Genomic DNA, 22,195 nt, shown 5'->3' on the forward strand with positions numbered 1-22,195 from the left:
TGACATGGCAGCGCCTCTCCCAAAATGGAGGCCGTTCAGTGCTGAGGAATCCAGGACAAGGGCAGGAAAGTAGATTGTGGGGAGGTGGAGGGGGGGGCGCTGTAAAAAAAAAAGCAGGCAGATCTGCTAGGGAAGTGGAGGGACAGGGAACGAGAGGGGCTTGGAGGTAAAGGGCATAAAGAGGGGGGCGGAGACAAATGAGGCATTCCCTTAGAGGGTGTCGCTCTGGGTTTGGGCTGGGCTATTGTAAGATATGGCAGAAGGCTTGAGGGTCTTACAGCTGCTGTCAGTAGGCTGAGATGCTGGCATGGATTTTCGGGCTTGGGGAGGCCTACAGGGAAAGTGTGAACACGACGAAGGGGTGCGACTTGTGCAGAGGGAGCTTTCAGTTTTTCAGGTGCACTTTCACTCAGTTTTTCGGTAAAGCTCTCTGAAGATGTGAGTTCAGAAGGGACCAGGCAGAAATAGAGATGTTTGGTTAGCAGCTAACAGATGATAGGAGGTGAGAGAATGTAACACAACAGCTTTGGCACGGTTGTGGGCTTCACTTCATCCCATAGCTAGCAGAGTAATCATATCAATGTTGGGTCCTACATCAAGGCCTATAATGCCCAACTGCTCCAAAGGTGATGGATGCTAGCTGACCCTGGGTACTTTTCACCCCATAACGCTCTCTATGACATACACAGAAAGACAGACAGACAGACAGACACACACACACACACACACACACACACACACACACACACGGCCACATGTATGTGTGGGCTTTGTATATACTACATTGTGGGAACCAAATGTCCCTATAATGTGATAAAAACACATTATTTAGACTAATAACAGTTTTTACATTTTTATGTGCTTATTTTTATATTTTTATTATTTTCATGTTTATTTTTTTTTTATCTGTGACTGCAATCAAAATGCCAAAAAAATCATAAATAAAGTACTGCTACAGCTGCATTTAATTTTTGCTGCCACATATCTAAAAAAAAAAAGCTCAGGATTTAAGGTAAAGTGGCAAGATGTTAAAGGGGGAAACCACCATAATGGATTCTACAGCCACTGCTGCACTGACGCATCACCTAGGCTTCTTAAGACTTCATTAGCCCAAGAGTTTTCTCAGCCCACCATACCCTGTGGGAGACCCTTCTGGTGGAGCTGTGCAATCTTTGGTTACAGAATAGTAGGAGCAAATCATGGGAGAAAAAAGTTCAGTTTAATTAAAGACTCTTTCATCAGATTAGGAGTTTTCCTTGACTTGAAAACTAGGCCCTAGGTTAGATTTGGGAACTGAAGGGAAAAAATAACAAAATAACTAAGAAATAGGCTGATTCCTGTGAATCCTCGTGGAGCAATAACATATCTTGATGATTTTATTATAAAACCATTTGCATACATGAAGCAGGTCCTGGCATGAAAATGATTAATATTAGATTCACCTGCTACATAAGTGAAATAATGTTTAGCTACAAATGAAAGAGTTAATTGTCACGCGAAGTGCAGGACGGGCTGGATTGAAGATCGCTCAGGGAGCGCGAGCGATCCAAAAATAGACAGGCAAGCAGGAATCGGGGTAAACGAGGGTTTAATCGGGCTTCGGGGAGCCGGGAACATTAGACGCAGACTAACATCAATGACAGACAAGGCAAACAGGTAAGACCAGGACTTAAATAAGACAGGACCAAGCAAAGTAAATGGACAAAGCTGGAGACGATCAGGGAAGCACACGTGGGTAATCAGGGGGCGTGGCACACACGAGGAGTGGACGGAGCGGGCGTCACATTAATGACAAGGCAGTGGAAAATGACACGTCCTCAAACAGGAGAATGACATAAACACTAATCCATTTAGACATTTTTGTGAGCATTTATTCTCTTTATAGGAACTAAAGCATAAAACATCCTCTGTCTTTCTATCACAACTTACATATTTATCTATATATGCCTGAGGTTTGCAGTCCAACAACCGGAGATTAACTTACAAGATAAAAGCATAATTGCCGATCCTCTTGACCAGGTATGGAAACGTTGGACCTTTATAGAATTAACAGTGAGAGGAAAAATGAAAACAATAACAAGTTATGGAAATAAAAAGACCAGCTAAATAGTCCACGAATGAAAGTATTAAGAGAAAATGATGGAAGTGAATTTGCAGTTCTGGTGTGAAGGGTGCAGTGCAGCATGCAGTGTAAGTCAGAATGAGATGTGACTCCTGACTGGAGCAGTTCACCAGGAACTCAGCATTTCATGCAGATGCCTCATAATGAACTTGTCATTCCCAGTGAAGCAGTGCATGGATATTTAATATTTTCAATGTTACCCATTACTTTACCTCAAAATTGAGAATATTTACAGGCCTCTGATTCTATCGTTTTAGCTCCAACAAGAGCTGAAACACAAAGGCCATGAATTATAAATGAGTACCAGAATTTATCCATCTTTTAATGGGCATTAAAATTTAACTAGACACAAGTTTTTAAAATCCTAGTCTAGGGACTCCTTGGATATCACAGGTGTCAAGTCACGGTTAGCGGAACTCCTGGATGGATTATTCTTTTGACATCAGTATCATTTTTGCAAGTTTGACTTATTTTTGAAAATTTCTTGGTGCAAAAAAATGGAAGAACTGTGTTAAATGATTTATTTTGTAATGATTAAACAATTTTTAATACTACCTATTTTAGCTTAATTTGAAGGAAACGCAAATTTGGTATATTTATATTATATATTTAATAAGAAATATAGTTAACTCTTTTTTATTGCATTTTTGTGCTCGTTTTAAGGCATGATGAAGCAAATAGTTGAAGAAGGATGGTCCTAAATTGCTTTGTATACACTGACTTTATGGTATATCACTGATGCACGTGGTCAAAATTCAATAATTCAGACATGATTCCTTTGTCCCAAATTTAAGTGGTGTAGTATACAAAAGGCTGCAATTGCATTTTTAATTTAATATGTAAAAAAAATTATGGCAATTGTCAGTGAGTGATTAACGACACAAATTGTACTGAATTTGAAACCGTAGCATTAGAGGCACCTAGTTTATAGTTCTACCACACGAGGGAGCCAGAGACAACAGAAACTGTGTAAAGCAGCACAAGACCACATCGATGTAGCACATACAAACGAATATAATGAGGTAAGGAGCATGCACTGATTACAGAATATAGTACTAATAACAAAAAAATACAATGGAAAAAGATGTATGGTTTTATATTTGTTGTATATACGTTTGTGACTGGAGTGTCCCATGGTGGGTTTCCTCGTAAGCTGTTTTTCTTGTAATGCTATTATTTATTCAGTTGACCTTTGTTTAATTTTCAATAAATAGGCATGAGGCTTTAATGTGGTTAGCTATTTTCTATCTGTTAGAGGGGGGAATGTAGTTTTTTGTATAGATGATCTCTAAATTGCTAGTAACGTCTGCTTAAAGATTTACATTACTTTATCTTACGGTAAAGCAACAGTTCATTCGATGTTAACATATTAGTTATAGTTACTTTACAACAGTTATATTTTAAAATGGGAGGGAGATCTTAAAGGGTATTAAGCAGCAGATGCTGAAAAAAAACTAAGGCGAACACAGAATAGGCGGGCTGGGGGGGGGAGGATTAGATTGGAGCAGGTCAATCATAACGTAAATTACAGCACTTCAGGATTAGATCGGGCCAGAGCGCAGCACTCGGCACAGGACAGCAGCAAGAGCAGAGAACAGTACCTGCGAGCACAAAAAATAAAACCCTAGGCACAAAAAAAGAATAATAAACTGAAACAGCGAAAGTAAGAGAGTACTGAACTGCGGGATATAATCACTCACAAAAATACGAGTCACAAAAAAAGAGGAAGAACGGGGTAAGAGGAGAATAAATCGATCAATGAGCAAATGAATGAATGAGCAAATGAATGAATGAATGAAACAGAAAAATATACCAAACAGGATCATAACACTTCGATTTCACAGCGTAACTCTATGCATATGGTCCAATTTAATTTATCGTCAAAATCGTAATGTAAAAGCGTGTACATTCTGTAACATATGTTGTAAAAAGACATATTTAAAAATCTGCATGCATAGCAATTAGGTAAATTCCCAGCCTGACAGTGAAGTTACAGTCAGCATCATTTAAAATAGATTTATGTGTTTTAATCGTAATATTGGTCTTATGCCTCGGTAGAGTTTGTCATGGACCTGGAAGACGTGGAGAGGATTATTCACAGTATTAAGCAAGGTGATCAGGACGCCATCCTGGCGCAGCTCCAGAAATATAACGACGAGGTACACGAGGTTCAGGCCCGCACCGGCATTATCTGCCAGCACTTTCTATGTCTAGTGAACTCTTTCTCTCTTTCCAATTCTATCTTATTTATTTTTTGGGCAGTATTCCCTGTGCTTTTTCTTCAACGCAGAAGAGAGAGAGAAAAGGAAGGTGAGGACGAAATTAAAGAAAGCACGACTGAGCTGAACGTATTGCTTTACTGTTACACCATCCTGCAGAGCCCAGAAGACTGGCAGTGCCAGCAGCCAAACATGCTTAGGGGAGCGATGTGAGATACTCCTCCTTATCTGCATTAAGAAACACATAGACGAATGCATTACACACCAGGCTGCACACCCACATTTGTGCTTGTGTGTGTATAGTTATTGGGATACTTTAAGATGCAGAAATGGTTTGCATTTCAGCTTCAGTAGCAGCAGCGTTGAGTCATTGTGCATGGCTGCTGACACCCTGCACATTCTACGTTCACTACACAGTTTATGAAGCCTCCCCTCCCATCCCCCTCCAAGATTAGTGGCTCTGCTGTATCAGTTGCCCCTGATACGCCATTCTTACTGTTAGGGGTTTAGACTTTGGATTAATTAAACAATTAACATAATGCTTCCTTAGCCACCTTCACTTACTTTGCCCTGGCTCTGTCCTGTCACACTGTGTCTGATATATCTAATAAGATATCATCTTTCTTAACAATTGTTTTTCACACGAAATTTCAATGTATTTTATTTTTCCGGTCGCTGTCGTCCATCTTGTAATAATTCACGGACTAAACAGCAACGTGAACTGGAGGAGGTAACCGCGACCACACTATTAACATAACAGTTTCATGATAGCACGATAATAGCATTATATGGTGGCACACTCCATCATTCTATCAGTCTTCCATAGTGACCGGTTGTTGTCATGACAACACAGCTCGATTCTAATGCAATTTTATTGCCAATTCTACTACAATAGAGTTTGGTGGTGCAAATTATTGCAGCATGAGCTTAACCAGAGATTGCGTTTTTATTTCACTGGAAAGGTGATCCACGCAGTCATATATATTACGTTGTGTATAAAACATTGCACACATTGTTGTAATGAATGAAGTTTCATTAAAACAATATCAAAGGAATGTTAGTATTAAATTAGCAGTGCAGTGCTATATTGCTTTGTGTGGACATCGAATGTTTCTTCGGTCCATTCTGAGTGTAAATATCACTGACTTTCTCCTCTGCCCCAAAACACTTTCTTTCTCCGCAGTTCAGGCGCAATAAAATAAGAGAGTATGTCCCCGAATCTGATTCTGACGTTGACGCGGAGGACACTGAGGACCCAGACCTCATTCTAAGAGAGGTATTTCTCTCATGCTCTCTGTCTCAGTTTTCTCATTTATTCCATCCATCCATCCATCTTCCAACCACCACTCCAGCACCAGTTGCCCAGTCATTCATTATACATGCAGAGCAAAATGTTTGCTTTGAGAGAAAATTTTCCCAATGGACAAGACACGACGCTAACCACATTGCTAAAAATCTGTGATGATGAACATAATGATATAAACATAATTTTCTTTCATTGCACATACACACTTTTGCACAGTACTGTGTGTATGTGTGTGTGTTATATTTTTCTGCTTAGATTAACTTAAAGACTAAGAGCTAGTGATCTTTCGGTTAAAATAATTTGCGGTTTATTGTATCATAGTGTTGATTACAGTCGAAGCGAATTAAATAAATTACCAATATACCAGTTTGATTGAACCATTTACCATTATTTAGCCTCTGCTTTTACATCCATCCATCCATCCATCCATCTCTCTACCAATCACTTTTCCTTAGCGTTACAAGTTAGTATTGCAAGTACAGAACAGTTTGGAAGACATTAAATTTGATTCAACAATAAAAGTTTGAGAACTTAATCATACACATATAAATGTTTTCAAAATTGTTACTGCATCAGTCGTGTTCCTTCAGCTTTATGCAAGCATTACATCCTCTATTCCCTCCCAATGATGGTGTAATTTTTTGGAAAAGTACTTTTTACATTTTATAACCATTCTCTGTAGGCAGTCATTCTCAGAATCTGATAGGCTGCCTCTCCTCCTCCCCCCCCCCCCCCCCCCAGAAATTGGCAGCCACCCTGATCCAGTTCGTAAGGTCCCAGTGCCAGCCGCGGATCCTTAAGGTGTGCTTGCGTACCCTGCGCATTCTGTCCAGGGACAGGCAGGCCCTGGGCCCCTTGCTGGCCGATAGTGCACTGCTCACACTGGCCCAATTGGGCGGCATAAGTGCCCTCCCCCAGTCCGAGGCGGCAGCGGAGGGCAGCGACACAGACCCCTGGTGTGAGATTGGCGGTGGTGGCCGCTCTGCCAATTCTGCTGACACAGAATGCGCTGCAGTTGCAGAAGTGGATGGTGGCAGCACTGCCGATGCTGAGGCTGACGGCTTCATCTCCCATGCTGATGATCCCAGCACCAGTTTAGAAACTGGTAACACTGAGATCCAATCGGCTGGGTCAGATGTGAGCCACAGGAATCAGGTACAGGAAGCCAGAGAGCGGCACGCTGTCGGATATGGAACAGTGGATGCTCATGCCATGGAGGCAGACCACAGCTATGACCTCCCACACGCCAGAAGGAACACCCACGGGTGTCTCCTCCGAGGAAAGAGGGACCGCATGGCAAAGGGGGACGATGAGGAGGACATGGAGGAGGGCGAGGTGTGGAGGAAGGAGGCAATGAAGACTCTATGCAACATTGTCTACAACAGCCACTGGGCACAGGAGAGAGCCAGCGTACTGGGGTATGGAGGCTGAATGGGAAGGTGTGGAATGGAGGAGATTTATATTTTGTGTGGGATGTAAGAAAGTGACAGTAAAACCTTTATTTTCCTCCTCCTTTCCTTTTCTTTCTGCCCCTCTCAGTCTATTGTCAGGTTTATCAGACAGGCTTGTGCAAGGAATTCACACTCTAGCACCTCCTTGTGGACAATTTTATGAACTGCGCCTCATATTTCTCCTGACGGCATTGAGGCCAGAGCTGAGAGCCCAGCTTCAAAAGGTAATTGAGACGTTTATCCGTCTGTTTTCCTCTTTTATTTCCTTCTGTCTCCCCTTCATTCATGGCTTTATTTCTCAGGCAGGGGGTGTGTCCCTGCTAACAACTGCTCTGGAGCAGTGTTTGTTGGTGCAATGGAAAGGTGATCATCACGTGCTGCTGGACCCCACATTACCTCCAGTCTCTTTGGAGCGGTCCCAGTGTGCCATCGAGATTCTGAAGATCCTATTCAACATCAGTTGCTGTATTCGCAGGCAGCCACTCAACCATGTGAGAGCAAATTTTCTATTGAATGGACATTCGCCAAATGGTTCTGCCTGATGAACACGCAATTTCGTGTACCAGCAATTTTTCTGCAATTTCTCAGTTCGACAGCGATTATTTTGACATCTCTGGGTCTTTTTTTTTTTTTCAGGAAGGCACTACCCTCTATCGCCACCTTGCCGCTATTCTGCGTCACTGCATGTTGTTGTCCTGTGAGACAGAGGAGAGGACAGAGGAACTGCAGAGGTAAAATGTAGAAAAACTGTCGAATGCTGGACTTTTTCCTGTTTTTTTTCTTTCGGTTCTCAGCATTACTCATGTCTCCGTCCCTCAGCCACACAGTAAACCTGCTCTCTGCCCTCCCCTTGGAGTATCTGGATGTGCTGCTGTCTGTACCCCTGTCTGAGGGCTCACTGGAATGGGAGGGCTTTAACATGGAATGTGTCCATAGCCTGCTTCTCTTTATGGAGCAACGCCTGCAGAGGGTAAGGGACAAGGGCTGCAGAAGGGACAGAATCGCCTGAAAGGAGGGGAGTGAGTGAGCAGGGCATGTTGGAGGCAGAATCCTTGAAGGGAGGGTGCGAATCTGCAGAAGTAGGAGGGAAATACCATATTTGGTCACCACAGATTGGTAAAAACCCACCATTTTATCGTATCACTAGGCAAGTGTTGCAATAACTGCATCACCATTCTTTGTTTATTCTCAGAATGATAAATTAAAGGAGAGACTGACACCGGTACTTAATCTTCTAACTGAGAGCTGCCGGGTCCACAGAGAAACACGACGTTATCTCAGGAAACAGGTAACCCTCTCTTCCTTCTCCATCTGCAGCCGTCTCCCGTCTGCATAGACTTAGACCGTACATCAAATGTCTGAATCGCTCTGCAAGAATGCATGAAGTGGATTGGTTATGCGTGATACACAATGGCTGGAGTGCATGTGGCAGCTGTGGAACACCTGTCGTCTTGCAGATCCTGCCCCCCCTGCGAGATGTAGCCACTAGGCCGGAGCAGGGGGATTCTGTGAAGAGCAGGCTGGTCAGGCTGATGACCCATGTAGACACGGACATCAAGCACTGCGCTGCCGAGCTGCTCTTCGTGCTCTGCAAGGAGAATGGTACTCACCTGTACCGACCCCACAAGCCCTCCCCTGCAGAATGCTGCAATGACTGGTCAATTTATATGGGGGCAAATTTGTTTCTAGGGCCCACCAGATGTTTCAAAAACAAAATAACCAGCTAGTGCGTAGAATCAGAAGATTGTAGCTAGATGGCTGGTTAGCAGAACATGCAGCTTGCATTTCCCAAGTAAGAAACATTTATTTAAGTGTACTACCTGTTTGCTGCCAACAGGGGGCCCAACACAAATGCATGGTGTGAGTGGTAGTAAACACCATTGCTAATTTTATGTCTCCATCGGCAGCACTCTGACATATTCACTCATATCTGTCTTAGTGAGCAGGTTTGTCAAGTACACCGGCTACGGTAATGCGGCAGGCCTGCTGGCTGCCCGGGGCCTGCTGGGAGCCAGGGGAATGTTGGGAGTCTTGGTACGCGGGACGAGTGGGCGGTACTCCAGCGACTCTGACTCTGAGACCGACGAGTACAGGCAGGCCAAGGGGAGGATCAACCTGGTGACTGGGCGGGTGGAGGACAACCAGGCAGACCCAATGGAGGGAATGACTGAGGAGGAGATGGAGGAAGAGGCCCGCAAGCTCTTCCACATGTTTAACAGGTTGACTCAGTAAGTCCATCCACACACGCATGTGTTTATTTGGGTGCCGTTAGTACATCCACCTGTCATATGTGGCCACAACACAGTCAAAGATCTGTACTGCTGGTCGTTGTTCGGAAGGGCTAAGTATCTTTCTAAATAACCACACGTTAACCTTCTGTGCCTGGTCTCACAAAGGGACAAGATTATCGAGCCGGTGAGCGTGACTGAGGACGAGAGGCTGGCACTGCTATGTGAACAGCTGAAGGATGATTCTTCAGCAGGGGACGACAGCGAGGGGGACACATGTTAAGGGCATGGACTCATGGCTACATGTTTTACATGAAGTGTTTCAAAAAAAGAAAGATACATGAAGTGGAAGGAGAAATCCACTGAAAGCACTATGAAAGAGATTAGGGTTAGTATGGATCCATTCCAAGATTCTACTCTTATCTAGTAAAGCTAACTAAAACTTAATTACTATAAAAGTTTAACGCATGAGAGAAGACTGGTAATAGGATTAAATTGCACCACTTCACTGCAAACTCTTGCTGATTATTTATGCATAAATAAAGAATCACAACTATCAGTTTTTGTATTTTAATGAGGTTGTTCAGATTCAATAGTTTTGCCACTATGTTACAATTTGGTTTGCAATCATATTAATACATATTTCTGCTGGTCCCTATTGGAGACATTCCTCAAATGGCAATCCATAACTTCTGTCATATCTGCAAGAAAATGAGACTGAGAAACATCATAATTGTGACTCTGCAAGCCTCACTCAAATCGGAGGTACCACTGCTCTGTTTCAACTCAGATTTCTGGATCAATACCTTTCGGAGTTTTCCACTCATAAAAATGTTACAAATATTAAGAGACTCCACTGACAGACTTTTAAAGACAATCCATCATTTCCTCCAAAGAGCTCATTAAGCTGAGAGAGCGAGAAAGCTGCAAGTCCACCGACTGCAGAGAGGAGGCGCCACCATCCACTGCAATTGTCTTCAGCAACTCCAGAGAAGTGAGGCTGACCTGAAAAAAAGACAGAACTGGAATTCCACAGGATCCTCCCACCAGCACGTGGCTCCTGACCATTCAAAAGATAAGCCATAAAGGGACTTGTTTTACAATATAGTTACTGAGAGGTGGGTAGGGCTGTGACATAAGGATGCAGATAGACAAGTAAGCAGGCAAGATGTCACTCTTTTCTTGTGCGTGACCATCTCACCTCTATTGTGATGAGCTTCTTCTCCCAAGGTCTCTGTGAGGGATCTGGCCACTTCTCCCCCAGGCAGAAGAAAAGAGAGCATGAGGGTGATGGACCTTTGTTCTTCATGAATTCCAGCAGGTCTGAGCAGAGAGGGAAGTTTGATGGTTACTGCTCTCAGAGACTTACGGTAGATAGGGGACCGTAAGGTCAATTCTGCATTTCACTCATGGCTGGTTCCACTTCTTCTATTGTCTTTTCAGTCAGTGCTCTCTTCCAATTGTCATGGAACTCCCCAAATACTTTTATGGCCTTTAACAATGAGAGCTAATGTGAACAGAAAAAGGCAAACATTCATCACCAATTTGGTGTAGACAGTGGAAACGTAGGTCTCACTCACCTGCGATGAATTCCTTCAGTGTGTGCAGCTGGTTGCCTTGTTTGCTGACCTCTTGGGGCACGCCGCTCCTATCGTGCTTACACAGGCTCCAGTAGACGTGACTGTCTCCGCGCCGCAGCGCGTAAACAGCGGCGCCCTGCGTGATGACCTCCAGTCCTGCCCCCAGCTTCTCCAGGATGCGCCTAGTCAGCTGCGCCTGCATCTGGTCGCGGATGGGGATCTGATCCGCACTTGGCAGGATGACCGTCTCTAGTTGCTGGTCACAGTGCATCTGTTCAGGACTAAAACGAAAACAGACAGAAATGCCACCAAAATGGAAAAGGTATCAGGTAGATTCCAGCAAAGTGAACAGAAATTTAGAAACTTCTATGATGAATCATTGCCTCATTGTTCTAAAAGATGTTTGGTTTTTAAAGAAGGAAGGGAAATTGCTCTCACAGTATCATCAATTTTCTAACCGCTTATCCTGCTCACTGGGGGATGCACCTGGAGCTGGTCCCAGGCAGCAAAAGGCACAATGCAGGAGTACACTCTGCATGGTATGCTAGCCTATCACAGGGCACATTCATACACTATGGGCGATTTAGAGACACTAAGTAGTCTAACTGCCTAACTTTCAAATGCATAACAAAACTAAAGAAACTCAATTGACACAGAGAGGACCACACCCTGTGCCAATTGAGAAACTTCACACGAAGAGCAGAGGTGACAGACAACAATTCTACTACCCATTGAGCCACTGTGCCCATCACAACCAAATAATAAAATTTTTTATGTTATATACTGCAGACACAAGCTTAATTTGTTTATGAATGACAATTTTATACAGACGTCAATGTAAACACAATGTTCATCACCTGACTGCAGAACAATTAAACCAAATAAGCTTGAAAAACATTGAAAATACACTGAAATATTAGGCCATGTCTGCTCAAATACCAATTTCTCTCACTTTCTCCCATGTTCTCCATTACCTGAACACCACCCTGAATCCAGCGTTATTTTCCACCAGCTTTTCTAGAACCTTCACTCCTCTGTAGTACACTAACACATTAAAATAGGTACCTAAGGAGAAAAAGAAATGGTGTACAGCAGGTGAACAAAAGTTGTAAAGCTTCTTAGAACAAGATTAATATCTGTGTCCTTAAGCAGAGTCACGGGCTCTCATGCAACCTGCCACTTGTGTCAGTATTTCCTGATTTCCTTTAACAAATCCACCCCATTCTTCTCCTAATCATTACATGCTGCCCTCCATTTCTCAGCTGACCCTTCTTCTGTCTGGTGTCTGCTTGCTCTTACACAGAGTGTCTTCCACCTTAGTCCTGCTCATCGCATTCTTGAACTCCATCAGTCTCTGTTGTTCGGAATCCACCCCTACAACTCCCACAGTGGGATACCCCTCTTGGCCTAGTTGCGCAGTGGGATGTACCACTTCTGAGAAAATTTAAGGACAGAAATAAAATAAAGTTGAAATAAGATGTTGTAGACAACATAAAAATAGTGCTGTTTCCACTGTCAACTGCCTGGCCAGATGCCACATTCCATGTATGTAAAACTGTCCTTGGCTAAGAAAACAAGTACCAGGAAAAATCCCGCATGAACTGGAGAACATACAAATCTGACACAGACACAACTGGGGACTGGAACTTAACAGGAAGGTGCGTGCAACTATACTGCCTATCCAATTTTAACAGAGATTATTGTAGGATTCCAGATAATTTAGACGGGTTCACAAACATTTTCATATGACATAGCCAAAGGCATGTGGACACCCGGATTCCATCCATCCATCCATTTTCCAAACCGCTTATCCTATTGGGTCGCGGGGGGTCCGGAGCCTATCCCGGAAGCAATGGGCACGAGGCAGGGAACAACCCAGGATGGGGGGCCAGCCCATCGCAGGGGACACCCCTATTAATTAGAGGAATTGTAAAATTAAGCTTCAGGGGTGTATAATTAAACACAGAGTCACACGATCTACTGCCACAAACACTGGCAACAGAATTGATGGTTGTAAAGAGAAGGTTAGTGACTTTCCACTTGCACAATCATAGGATGCCATCTTTCCAATTCACGGCATTTCTGCCTTGTCAAGTCAAGTAGGTTTTATTGTCATTTCAACCATACACACAGTATATAGAGAAATGAGATAACGTTCCTCCAGGACCATGGTGCAACACAGCAGGACAAAGACAGAGCAACATCATAAGTGCAGACAGGACACAAGCGCAACAATACAATTTGACAGGACAAGACAACATACAGTGCCAATTAACGGTGGAAATAACATTCTGGATACAGTGTTTAAGTTACTGTATGGTAGCAGCGAAGATTATTTGTGCAAAAATGCCGTGGTATAGAAGAGTAAGGGGTTGAGAGGCAATAAATAACAATAAATATTATATACAAATGTACAGAGGTGTATGTGTGTGTGGGGGGGGGGTTGTGTTCGGCTCCGGTTCAGGAGTCTGATGGGCTGAGGGAAGAAGCTGTTAACCCCATTCTGGCAGTGGAGGCCCATATGCTACGGAACCTTTTGCCAGACGGGAGGAGGGAGAAGAGTGTGTGTGAGGGGTGTGTGGGGTCATCCACAATGCTGGTGGCTTTGCGGATGCTGCGTGTGGTGTAGATATCTGTAATAGAGGGGAGAGAGATCCCAATGATCTTCTTGGCTGTCCTCACAATCCTCTGTAGGGTCTTGCGGTCCGAGACGCTACAATTCCCATACCAGGCTGTGATGCAGCCACAGAGAATGCTCTCTATGGTCCCTCTATAAAACATGGTGAGGATTGGGGGTGGAAGGTGCGCTGTTCTCAGTCTCCGCAGGAAGTAGAGACGCTGCTGGGCCTTCTTGGCAGTGGAGCTGGTGTTGAGGGTCCACGTGAGGTTCTCCGTGATGTGGACACCAAGGAACTTGGTGCTCTTTACGATCTCCACCGAGGAGCCGCCGATGCTCAACGGGGAGTGATCTCTCTGTGCCCTCCTGAAGTCGACAATCACCTCCTTTGTTTTGTCCACGTTTAGGGAAAGATTGTTGGCACCTCCTCTCTGTAGGCTTCCTCATCTTTCCCGCTGATCAGACCCACCACAGTTGTGTCATCGGCGAACTTTATTATGTGGTTTAATTTAATTTTTGCTTGTTAGAGCAACCCTAGTCAACTGCAAGTGACATGATTGCTAAGGTCTGAATGTCTAAGAGCAAAACTTCAGTTGCGAAGCATATGGCCACATAAACTCCTGGGAGGTGTTCCACAAAGCAGGAATTTTTCGTTAGCCAGATAACTTAAGCCAAATGTAAATATGGTCCAACAGGAATGTCACTTACTTCTCCTCCTACTGGACAGTTTTCAAGTTTGGCTTAAGTGGCCAGCTAAGTGGGGAATCCTGTTGTGGAATATCCCACTGATAACCCAACAGCGATACCCAAGCTGTATGGGAGCAGATCTCACCAAAAATGTTTAACATCCATGTCTTAACAGCCTTCCCACAAGAGCAGAGGTTATTCTGGCAGCAATGGGCTGATCAATTTCATAGCAAAATCCTTGGCTTCAGAATAAGATGTTGGACAAGGTGGTGTTCACATACTTTTGATCATACAGTGGTCAAATACTCATATAATACTTTTATATATATATATATATATATATATATATATATATAAATACACATATACACACACACACACACACACACTCATGTGATTTTTATTTACTTCCACTTTTCAAATAAAACAATAGTTGTATTCCAGGAATACCTAGGTCATTCCATTTTAATTCAATAATTTTCCAAAAAAGGTTTTTGCATCACCATTTTTTGGATGAAATTTGGTATGTGAATTATACATACCTTTCAGATCTCCAAAATACTTTTTGCTTTTTTAAATTTCCCTTTGAATGACAGTGCCTTTTCTACATCACAGGTAGCAAAAAACTGTGTTTTTTATGAGCTGTCATTTTTTTTTTTTAACTATTTTTGTAAATACCTATGTACATTTTAATGGTACATCTTTTAGGTGAGTCTAAAAAAGACTAATTACAGCACGGTTCCAGCTTGTTTCAGTTTACTATTGCAGAAGGGTCAGCTCAGTAAAGGCGTTACCAGGTTTGGAAAGCAACAGTCACATTAAACTGAAGAGATGCTTGTTTACTGTTCACATATTGTACATCATGATTTACTATGTATTATGTACTAATATATTTTTAAATTGTGTGCTAATTTCCGCAAGCAAATCTCTGTGTTATGCAAGTATCAAACGCTAGTGGAATTAGCACTCACTTGCGTAAATTTGCATTACGAGTCTATTCCATTCAGCTGTTCTATGATACTGATAATAATGAATAATATATTGAATGTATCCTTTTTCCTTCAGAAAATCCATGCACAGAACACTGGTATCTCCGTGCATTTTGGCCAATCAGATGGTGGTGACACACCAGCTCCGTTTGGTCACGCTTTTGGCCCTGATAATAGGCAGGGCCATGTCAGTACAGGTATGGCTTGGGCACAGCTCAGGATCTTTACAAAACCGCAAACCGCAAAACCGCAAGTTCGTGGTACAGTTCTTAACGGCAGTGGAAAAGCACCATAAGTATTGTCTTTGAAATTCATCACGCAAACTACATTTTTTTTTTTAACTTCTGTTGGTTATTTAAATTGGAGTAACATGTCATTTTTTATATAATGGAATACAGTATATAAAACACTTCATGTTACTTGGTCCCCTACAGTACATGAAATAAGCATCCCAAAAGTACACAGGTTTTTGGTAACATTCTATTTCTGAGCTTCAGAAAAGGCATTTGGGGATCGGGGTAAAAAATGTTTCACTTAATTAAGAAGTATTCTTTGCCTGTTTTAGAACAAAAAACAACCTGCTGTTAGTTAAATAAAACAAGTTTCCTTTACAACTTTGTAACAGTGCATGTCTGCCATCCCATTATCTGGTTGTGTGGTGATGGGATAGACAAATTTTAGGCTGTCCTTTAACTTTAAATGTACTAGTTAACTATTTCATCCAATGGAATGCAGAAAGCATGCCTCAGATTTTCTCTGCTGTCATAAGTGCTAGAGGAGGTTACTTTGATGAATCAAAGACATGATATTTCCTTGCCAAAAAAGGTACTCAAATAGTGAACATACTGTAAATTTGTGTGTTATCAAAGAAAACTGAAACAAAAAAGTGATTTTTTAGCAAATGTTAAGTTAACATGCAAATGTGAACTTTTTATTGATAGTGTATGTACAAATATATTTGAACTTTAGAAGGTATATGTAATTCACAGACCAAATTTAATCAAAATCAAAAATGGTGATGCAAAGAACATTTGGTGAATTAAAATGGAATGACCCACCGAGGCAGGGAACAACCCAGAATGGGGGGCCAGCCCATCGCAGGGCACACTCACACACCATTCACTCACACACACACTCCTACGGGCAATTTAGCAAGTCCAATCAGCCTCAGCATGTTTTTGGACTGTGGGGGGAAACCGGAGTACCCGGAGGAAACCCCACGACGACATGGGGAGAACATGCAAACTCCACACACATGTGACCTAGGCAGAGACTCAAACCCGGGTCCCAGAGGTGTGAGGCAACAGTGCTAACTACTGCACCACCATGCCACCCCAGTTTGCTAACATGCTGTGGATAATTACATTTAAAGACAGCAATTAACAACATTCTAAATTAGAGTCTTACTTTATTCCAAGTATACCTTGTTGGGTCCCAGAGATATTCAATTCTTTCAGACCTGCATCAAGGTTGCCAGCTATGGAGCTGTAATATTGGTCAAAATCTTGAAGATCTGTGAAAACATGTAAAAAGTGTGTCTGGAGGAGAAAGAAAAGGGAAGACAAGCAAGAATAATAATTTCAAATAACTGCAGTTAGAGAAGTTTGAAGGCAACTGAAATGAATTAGCAAATTTACTTGGGACAGCTGTCTCTTTTGCAAGGTACAGTTCTTCACATACATGGAACTGTGAGAAAAGAAGAAAAAGCCATGTCATAGCCTAGGAAGTGGACTAAACCATGTCAAATCCTATAAAACAGGTATAAGCCATGTCAAAGCCTAGGAAGTGGACTAAACCATGTCAAAGTCTATAAAACAGACATAAGCCATACCACGGCCTAGGAAGTGGACTAAACCATGTCAAAGTCTATAAAACAGTCATAAGCCATGACAAAGCCTAGGAAATGGACTAAACCATGTCAAAGTATATAAAACAGACATAAGCCATGTCAAAGCCTAGGAAGTGGACTAAACCATGTCAAAGTCTATAAAACAGACATAAGCCATGCCACAGCCTAGGGAGTGGACTAAACCATGTCAAAGTCTATAAAACAGGCATAAGCCATGTCAAAGCCTAGGAAGTGGACTAAACCATGTCAAAGTCTATAAAACAGGCATAAGCCATGTCAAAGCCTAGGAAGTGGACTAAATCATGTCAAAGTCTATAAAACAGACATAAGCCATGCCAAAGCCTAGGAAGTGGACTAAATCATGTCAAAGTCTATAAAACAGACATAAGCCATGACAAAGCCTAGGAAGTGGACTAAACCATGTGAAAGTCTATAAAACAGGCATAAGCCATGTCAAAGCATAGGAAGTGGAATAAACCATGTCAAAGTCTATAAAACAGACAAAAGCCATGTCAAAGCCTAGGAAATGGACTAAACCATGTGAAAGTCTATAAAACAGACATAAGCCATGACAAAGCCTAGGATGTGGACTAAACCATGTCAAAGTCTATAAACCAGGCATAAGCCATGTCAAAGCCTAGGAAGTGGACTAAACCATGTCAAAGTCTATAAAACAGACAAAAGCCATGTCAAAGCCTAGGAAATGGACTAAACCATGTCAAAGTCTATAAAACAGACATAAGCCATGACAAAGCCTAGGAAGTGGACTAAACCATGTGAAAGTCTATAAAACAGACATAAGCCATGACAAAGCCTAGGACGTGGCCTAAACCAGGTCAAAGTCTATAAAGTGGACCAGAGTTGACGTGATGCACAACTATAGATCAGTGTATTACCTGAGGACTTAAATCAGGGTACACACAAAGTTCCTGGGATCCTAAAAATAATGTAGAAAAAGTAGAATGTGTCATTGATCCTACGCATAACGATCGAGTCTTTCATTAAATGCAAGCATATTTTCCGCCTCTGCAGGACGTCTGCCCACCGTATACCTGCGTTCCCAGCCGCACATCTTTCAGCATCTCTCTTTGTTTCCCGTCTCACTCGCTTTCCCACTCGTCCTGCACTTGCCTCTCGCTGGCCTTCCGGAAACCTGAACACTTTGTAGGGGTTAACGTCATTGTTTTTTTGGTCCATGATCATTTGGAAGCCTTTGGCTCGGAGGGCACTGCGGAAGTTCCTTTTCCATACGGTAGGATCATGCAGCCTCTGCCCTTCCACGTCGGTGATCTCCGCCCAAGCCTTGAGTGTGGAGACAGTGACAGGGTGAGACGCAGGAGGGGTCACTAGTGATTGATAAAAAGGGGGCTATTTCTTTACTAGGGACATCTGGTTTTAATGAAAATGAATGAGACCACTATTTAGTCAAATTAGTGTACATTTATCGGGGGGGGGGGGGGGGTAAAGTCCCCCTAAACCAGCCGTAGCAGCACGTCTTATTAGAGGCTATTATGCAGAAGCCTGAATTCACTTTGAGCATGCTCTCAGTGTTTAAAGTAGATTATTTCTCTGGGCTTCTATGTATAAAAATGCTGCAGCAAATTCACCTTAAAAATCATAACATCATCTCCAGAGGAGTCCTGTCGTAAACCGTGTTTCCAGGGAACAGAGAACTCCGTTTTCTCCTGATTGACCCAGTGCAATCCAGGGTACCGTCCACTCTCTATCTGTTCAACCAGCCAAGGAATCAGCAGAGGCCGTGAAGTTGCCATTCCTGTGGACTGATCATTTTAAGTTCCAGAATGAGCAGTTGTAATACACAAGAACTGTCTTCCAATTCAAACTAAATTATATAATAAAATCGCTAGTGCAATAAATCAATCAGTAAATAAATGAATCTGACTGGTGTCACAAATATTACGTAACTATTGTTAGAAGGTCTCACAAATGCTTATCAGGTTCGAATTAAATGTGGGAAGAGTACAATTTTAGGTGATTTACTGGATAGTTAGCAGTGGGTTTGATATTCGCCAGACATTCATAGATCATTGTTGAATTCGCTCTTTTAAAACATTATAAAACAAAGTAAATCCCATATTCACAAATTCATGTGTTTGTGAAATGATATGCACACCTTGGTTATTCAATTACTATATCCAGTAAATTGTGAAAAAGCAAAGTAATGCAGCTCCTGGTGTGAATTAACGTGTTCACTTGGGTTTTGACAGACTGCGATATTTCAAAATAAAAGTCCCAAATTTAAAAAAGGAGTAGCTCAACGAACGATTATTACAAAACACATAAAACTTTCAAACACTATTCTAATGTGGCAGATACTTACAAGAGATGAAAAGCAAATACATGGCCCACTAACACTCTTGAAACTGTAAATAGTGGTATAAGATAATGTCCATTATTTTTCTATGCAGGTGGAACATTGACTATACTAAACTTCAGCCTGTGGTTAAAGTACATGAGTAAAGCTACACATACCATGCACATTGGCACTTGTGAAACCTGTAGACAATTTGTGAAATCAACTGATATGCCTCATATCCATTGTTTTCGGTGCAGGTGGGACATAGAGCATCCCAATGCTCAAAAGACAAAGAACCCAGCAACTGAATTTCAGCCTGTGGTTCAAGGACATGAGTAAAGCTACGCATACCATGCACATTGGCACTTGTGAAATCTGTAGAAAATTAGTGAAATTAACTTATATCCCTTGTTATATCCCCCAGGTGGAACATACAGCAGCCTATTGGTCCAAAACCAAAGTCTCCATGACCTCAATTTCAACTTGGGGTCAAAGGGCAGACATCAAGCTATACATTTCATGCACTTTGACACTTGTGAAACCTATAAATAATTGGTGAAATTAACTTCAATACCTCATGTTAACTATTTTTTCACTGTTTTGCACGCAAATGCCTTTGCAAGTTCCTCATTGGCCCCGTATAGTGGGACTCAACTGTGTGAGATTCCATTATTCAGACATTGTCAATGTTAGCCCCTCTCCCCAAGATAGATAGGTAGTCCTCTACCTCATCTCCCTGAAGTCCACCAGGCACTTTAGATTAGTATATAGGGTCTTTTTTATTGTTCCTCACCGTTTTGGTCCTTTTGTTCATGTTTGTTGGCATTACAATGAACTCTCCTCCGCTCCTTCTTGCTAGACAAAGGCACTTTACATAATTCATTTATATAACATATTTATATTTATAATAATCAAAACTATATACATGTAGAACATACAGACATAAACATGAAAACATAAACATTTCTGAAATATCTACTGAAGGGGTTTGTTAGTTCTGTTACTTCTCTTAACAGGAACTGTTCTAATCTTACTGGTTTGGGTTGCAATGAGGACACACCCAGTCATGCATCTTCTGTGAGAAGTACTTCCAGTCTTTCTCAGACAGTGACAGGCATTTTTCATGAAACCAGTGATTGCACTGGTTACGATGAAAATATCATTCTGCATACAGTGTGTTTCTGTTCTGCAATACAGCACCAGTTACAAAAACGTAGACAAAATATGAATATTTATGAAACAAAAGCACACATGTGAGACATTGAACATAGAAACAATACATTAAATAGATAAATATTCATCCATCCATTTTCCAAACTGCTTATCCTACTGGGTTGCAAAGGGTCTGGAGAAGATGCAAACTCCACACACATGTGACCCAGGCGGAGACTCGAACCCGGGTCTCAGAGGTGTGAGGCAATAGTGCTAACCACTGCACCACCATAGATAAATATATATTTTCAAAAGATTCAATTAAATTTAAGGTTTTAAAAATATGTACTCAAGAAATATAATCACTGAAAATGAGAAATTAGTTGCTACATTCTCTGGTTATGGAGCAATATGATGCTGTATATTTCACCTCCATAGAAAAAAAAATGGAAGCAAGGGATTCAAGTTAATTTCACAAATTATCTATATGTTTCACAAGTATCAAAGTGCATGAAATGTATAGCATGACATGTACCCTTTTACCCCAATTTGAAATTGAGGTAATGGAGACTTTGGTTTTGGACCAATAGATTGCTGTATGTTCCACCTCAATAGAAACCAAAGGAAACAAGGGATATAAGTTAATTTCACAAATTTTCTACAGGTTTCACAAGTGCCAATGTGTATGATATGTGTAGCTTTACTCATGTACTTGAACCATAGGCTGAAGCTTAATATAGTCAATGCTCCATCTGAATAGAAAAATAATGGACGTTATCTTATACCACTATTTACAGTTTCAAGAGTGTTAGTGGTCCATGTATGTGCTTGTCATCTGTTGTATGTGCCACATTGGAATAGTGTTTGAAAGTGTTTTATGTGTTCTGTAATAATCGTTTTTGAGCTTCTCCTTTTTTACCTTTGGGACTTATATTTTGAGACGTCGCGGTCTGTCAAAACCCAAGCGAACGCGTTAATTCACACCAGGAGCTGCATTATTTTGCTTTTTCACAATTTACTGGATATAATAATTGAATAACCAAGGTGTGCATGTGATTACACAAACACACACGAATTTGGGAATGTGAAATTTATTTTGTTTTTCAATGTTTTAATAGAATACTCCGGTAAAAGACTTTCGGTTATGTACCTCGATCAAATATCAACAAATACATTTCAGTTGTTCGGTCGTACACTTCCCTGACACAATGAGAAACAAACTGCGGGGTCATCGCAGCAACTTCGACATATTTCTGCTACCAATGTAACATCAGTTCATGTGAATAATAGCTTATGCAAAAGAAGCTGAAAGCCACCTAACATAGTAGTTTTGTGTTGAAGTATTTAGTTGGGGAAAAAAAAAAAACTTCGAATGTAAACGGCAAATGACATGACCGGCGGCGACACAGCTACCGTACTTACACAGTATGAGGGACAGCCTATCTCCAACAGTAAGCGGCACAAAAAATCTCAGATCAAACACTGAAAAAGAGACTTTAACAAGCCAGTTTTCCTGTATGTAGTCCGGGCACACAGCACCACAACCCCGACGCCAGTTGGACTCTCCTGCCAAAAGCCGATCTATCTATAGGTTTCGTTTTCTGAAAAAACTGGCAAACCTACGCAATCTGCGCCACAGCGCCCCCTCAGGCAGCACAAGGTGCTCACAACCATCTCC

At 41.9% G+C, this 22,195-nt stretch overlaps 3 protein-coding genes across 8 annotated transcripts in view; 2 read left to right on the forward strand and 1 right to left on the reverse strand.

Moving 5' to 3' along the window:
• The window catches only part of LOC125741700 (carbonic anhydrase 4-like), a 250,869-nt gene that overhangs the window by 159,137 nt on the left and 69,537 nt on the right, over positions 1 to 22,195 (forward strand). The gene's annotated exons all lie outside the window — the stretch shown is intronic.
• Positions 1,648 to 9,841, forward strand: si:ch211-195b15.7 (synembryn-A). Its single transcript, XM_049012954.1, has 15 exons — positions 1,648 to 1,656; positions 4,181 to 4,281; positions 4,385 to 4,432; positions 5,054 to 5,071; positions 5,525 to 5,617; positions 6,389 to 6,617; positions 6,672 to 7,065; positions 7,187 to 7,322; positions 7,401 to 7,589; positions 7,735 to 7,829; positions 7,918 to 8,068; positions 8,291 to 8,386; positions 8,556 to 8,700; positions 9,038 to 9,326; positions 9,495 to 9,841. Exons 2-15 carry the CDS (start codon positions 4,189 to 4,191, stop codon positions 9,607 to 9,609), a joined length of 2,091 nt encoding a protein of 696 aa, XP_048868911.1. The 5' UTR covers positions 1,648 to 1,656; positions 4,181 to 4,188; the 3' UTR covers positions 9,610 to 9,841.
• irf3 (interferon regulatory factor 3) lies at positions 9,881 to 22,129 on the reverse strand. 5 transcript variants are annotated; one of them, XM_049012927.1, is made up of 12 exons: positions 21,940 to 22,129; positions 19,390 to 19,432; positions 18,656 to 18,829; positions 18,101 to 18,350; positions 17,945 to 17,985; positions 16,837 to 16,885; positions 16,623 to 16,712; positions 12,206 to 12,340; positions 11,881 to 11,971; positions 10,907 to 11,187; positions 10,528 to 10,649; positions 9,881 to 10,331 (listed from the first exon to the last, which is right to left on the reverse strand). In XM_049012927.1, exons 3-12 carry the CDS (start codon positions 18,818 to 18,820, stop codon positions 10,194 to 10,196), a joined length of 1,362 nt encoding a protein of 453 aa, XP_048868884.1. In that variant the 5' UTR covers positions 18,821 to 18,829; positions 19,390 to 19,432; positions 21,940 to 22,129; the 3' UTR covers positions 9,881 to 10,193. The 5 variants fall into 5 exon arrangements, with proteins under 5 accessions (XP_048868884.1, XP_048868883.1, XP_048868886.1 ...); XM_049012926.1 differs by lacking the exon at positions 19,390 to 19,432; XM_049012929.1 differs by lacking the exons at positions 12,206 to 12,340; positions 19,390 to 19,432.

This window comes from Brienomyrus brachyistius, chromosome 5, assembly GCF_023856365.1.
Source record: "Brienomyrus brachyistius isolate T26 chromosome 5, BBRACH_0.4, whole genome shotgun sequence".
NCBI classification, from domain to species: Eukaryota; Metazoa; Chordata; class Actinopteri; order Osteoglossiformes; family Mormyridae; genus Brienomyrus; species Brienomyrus brachyistius.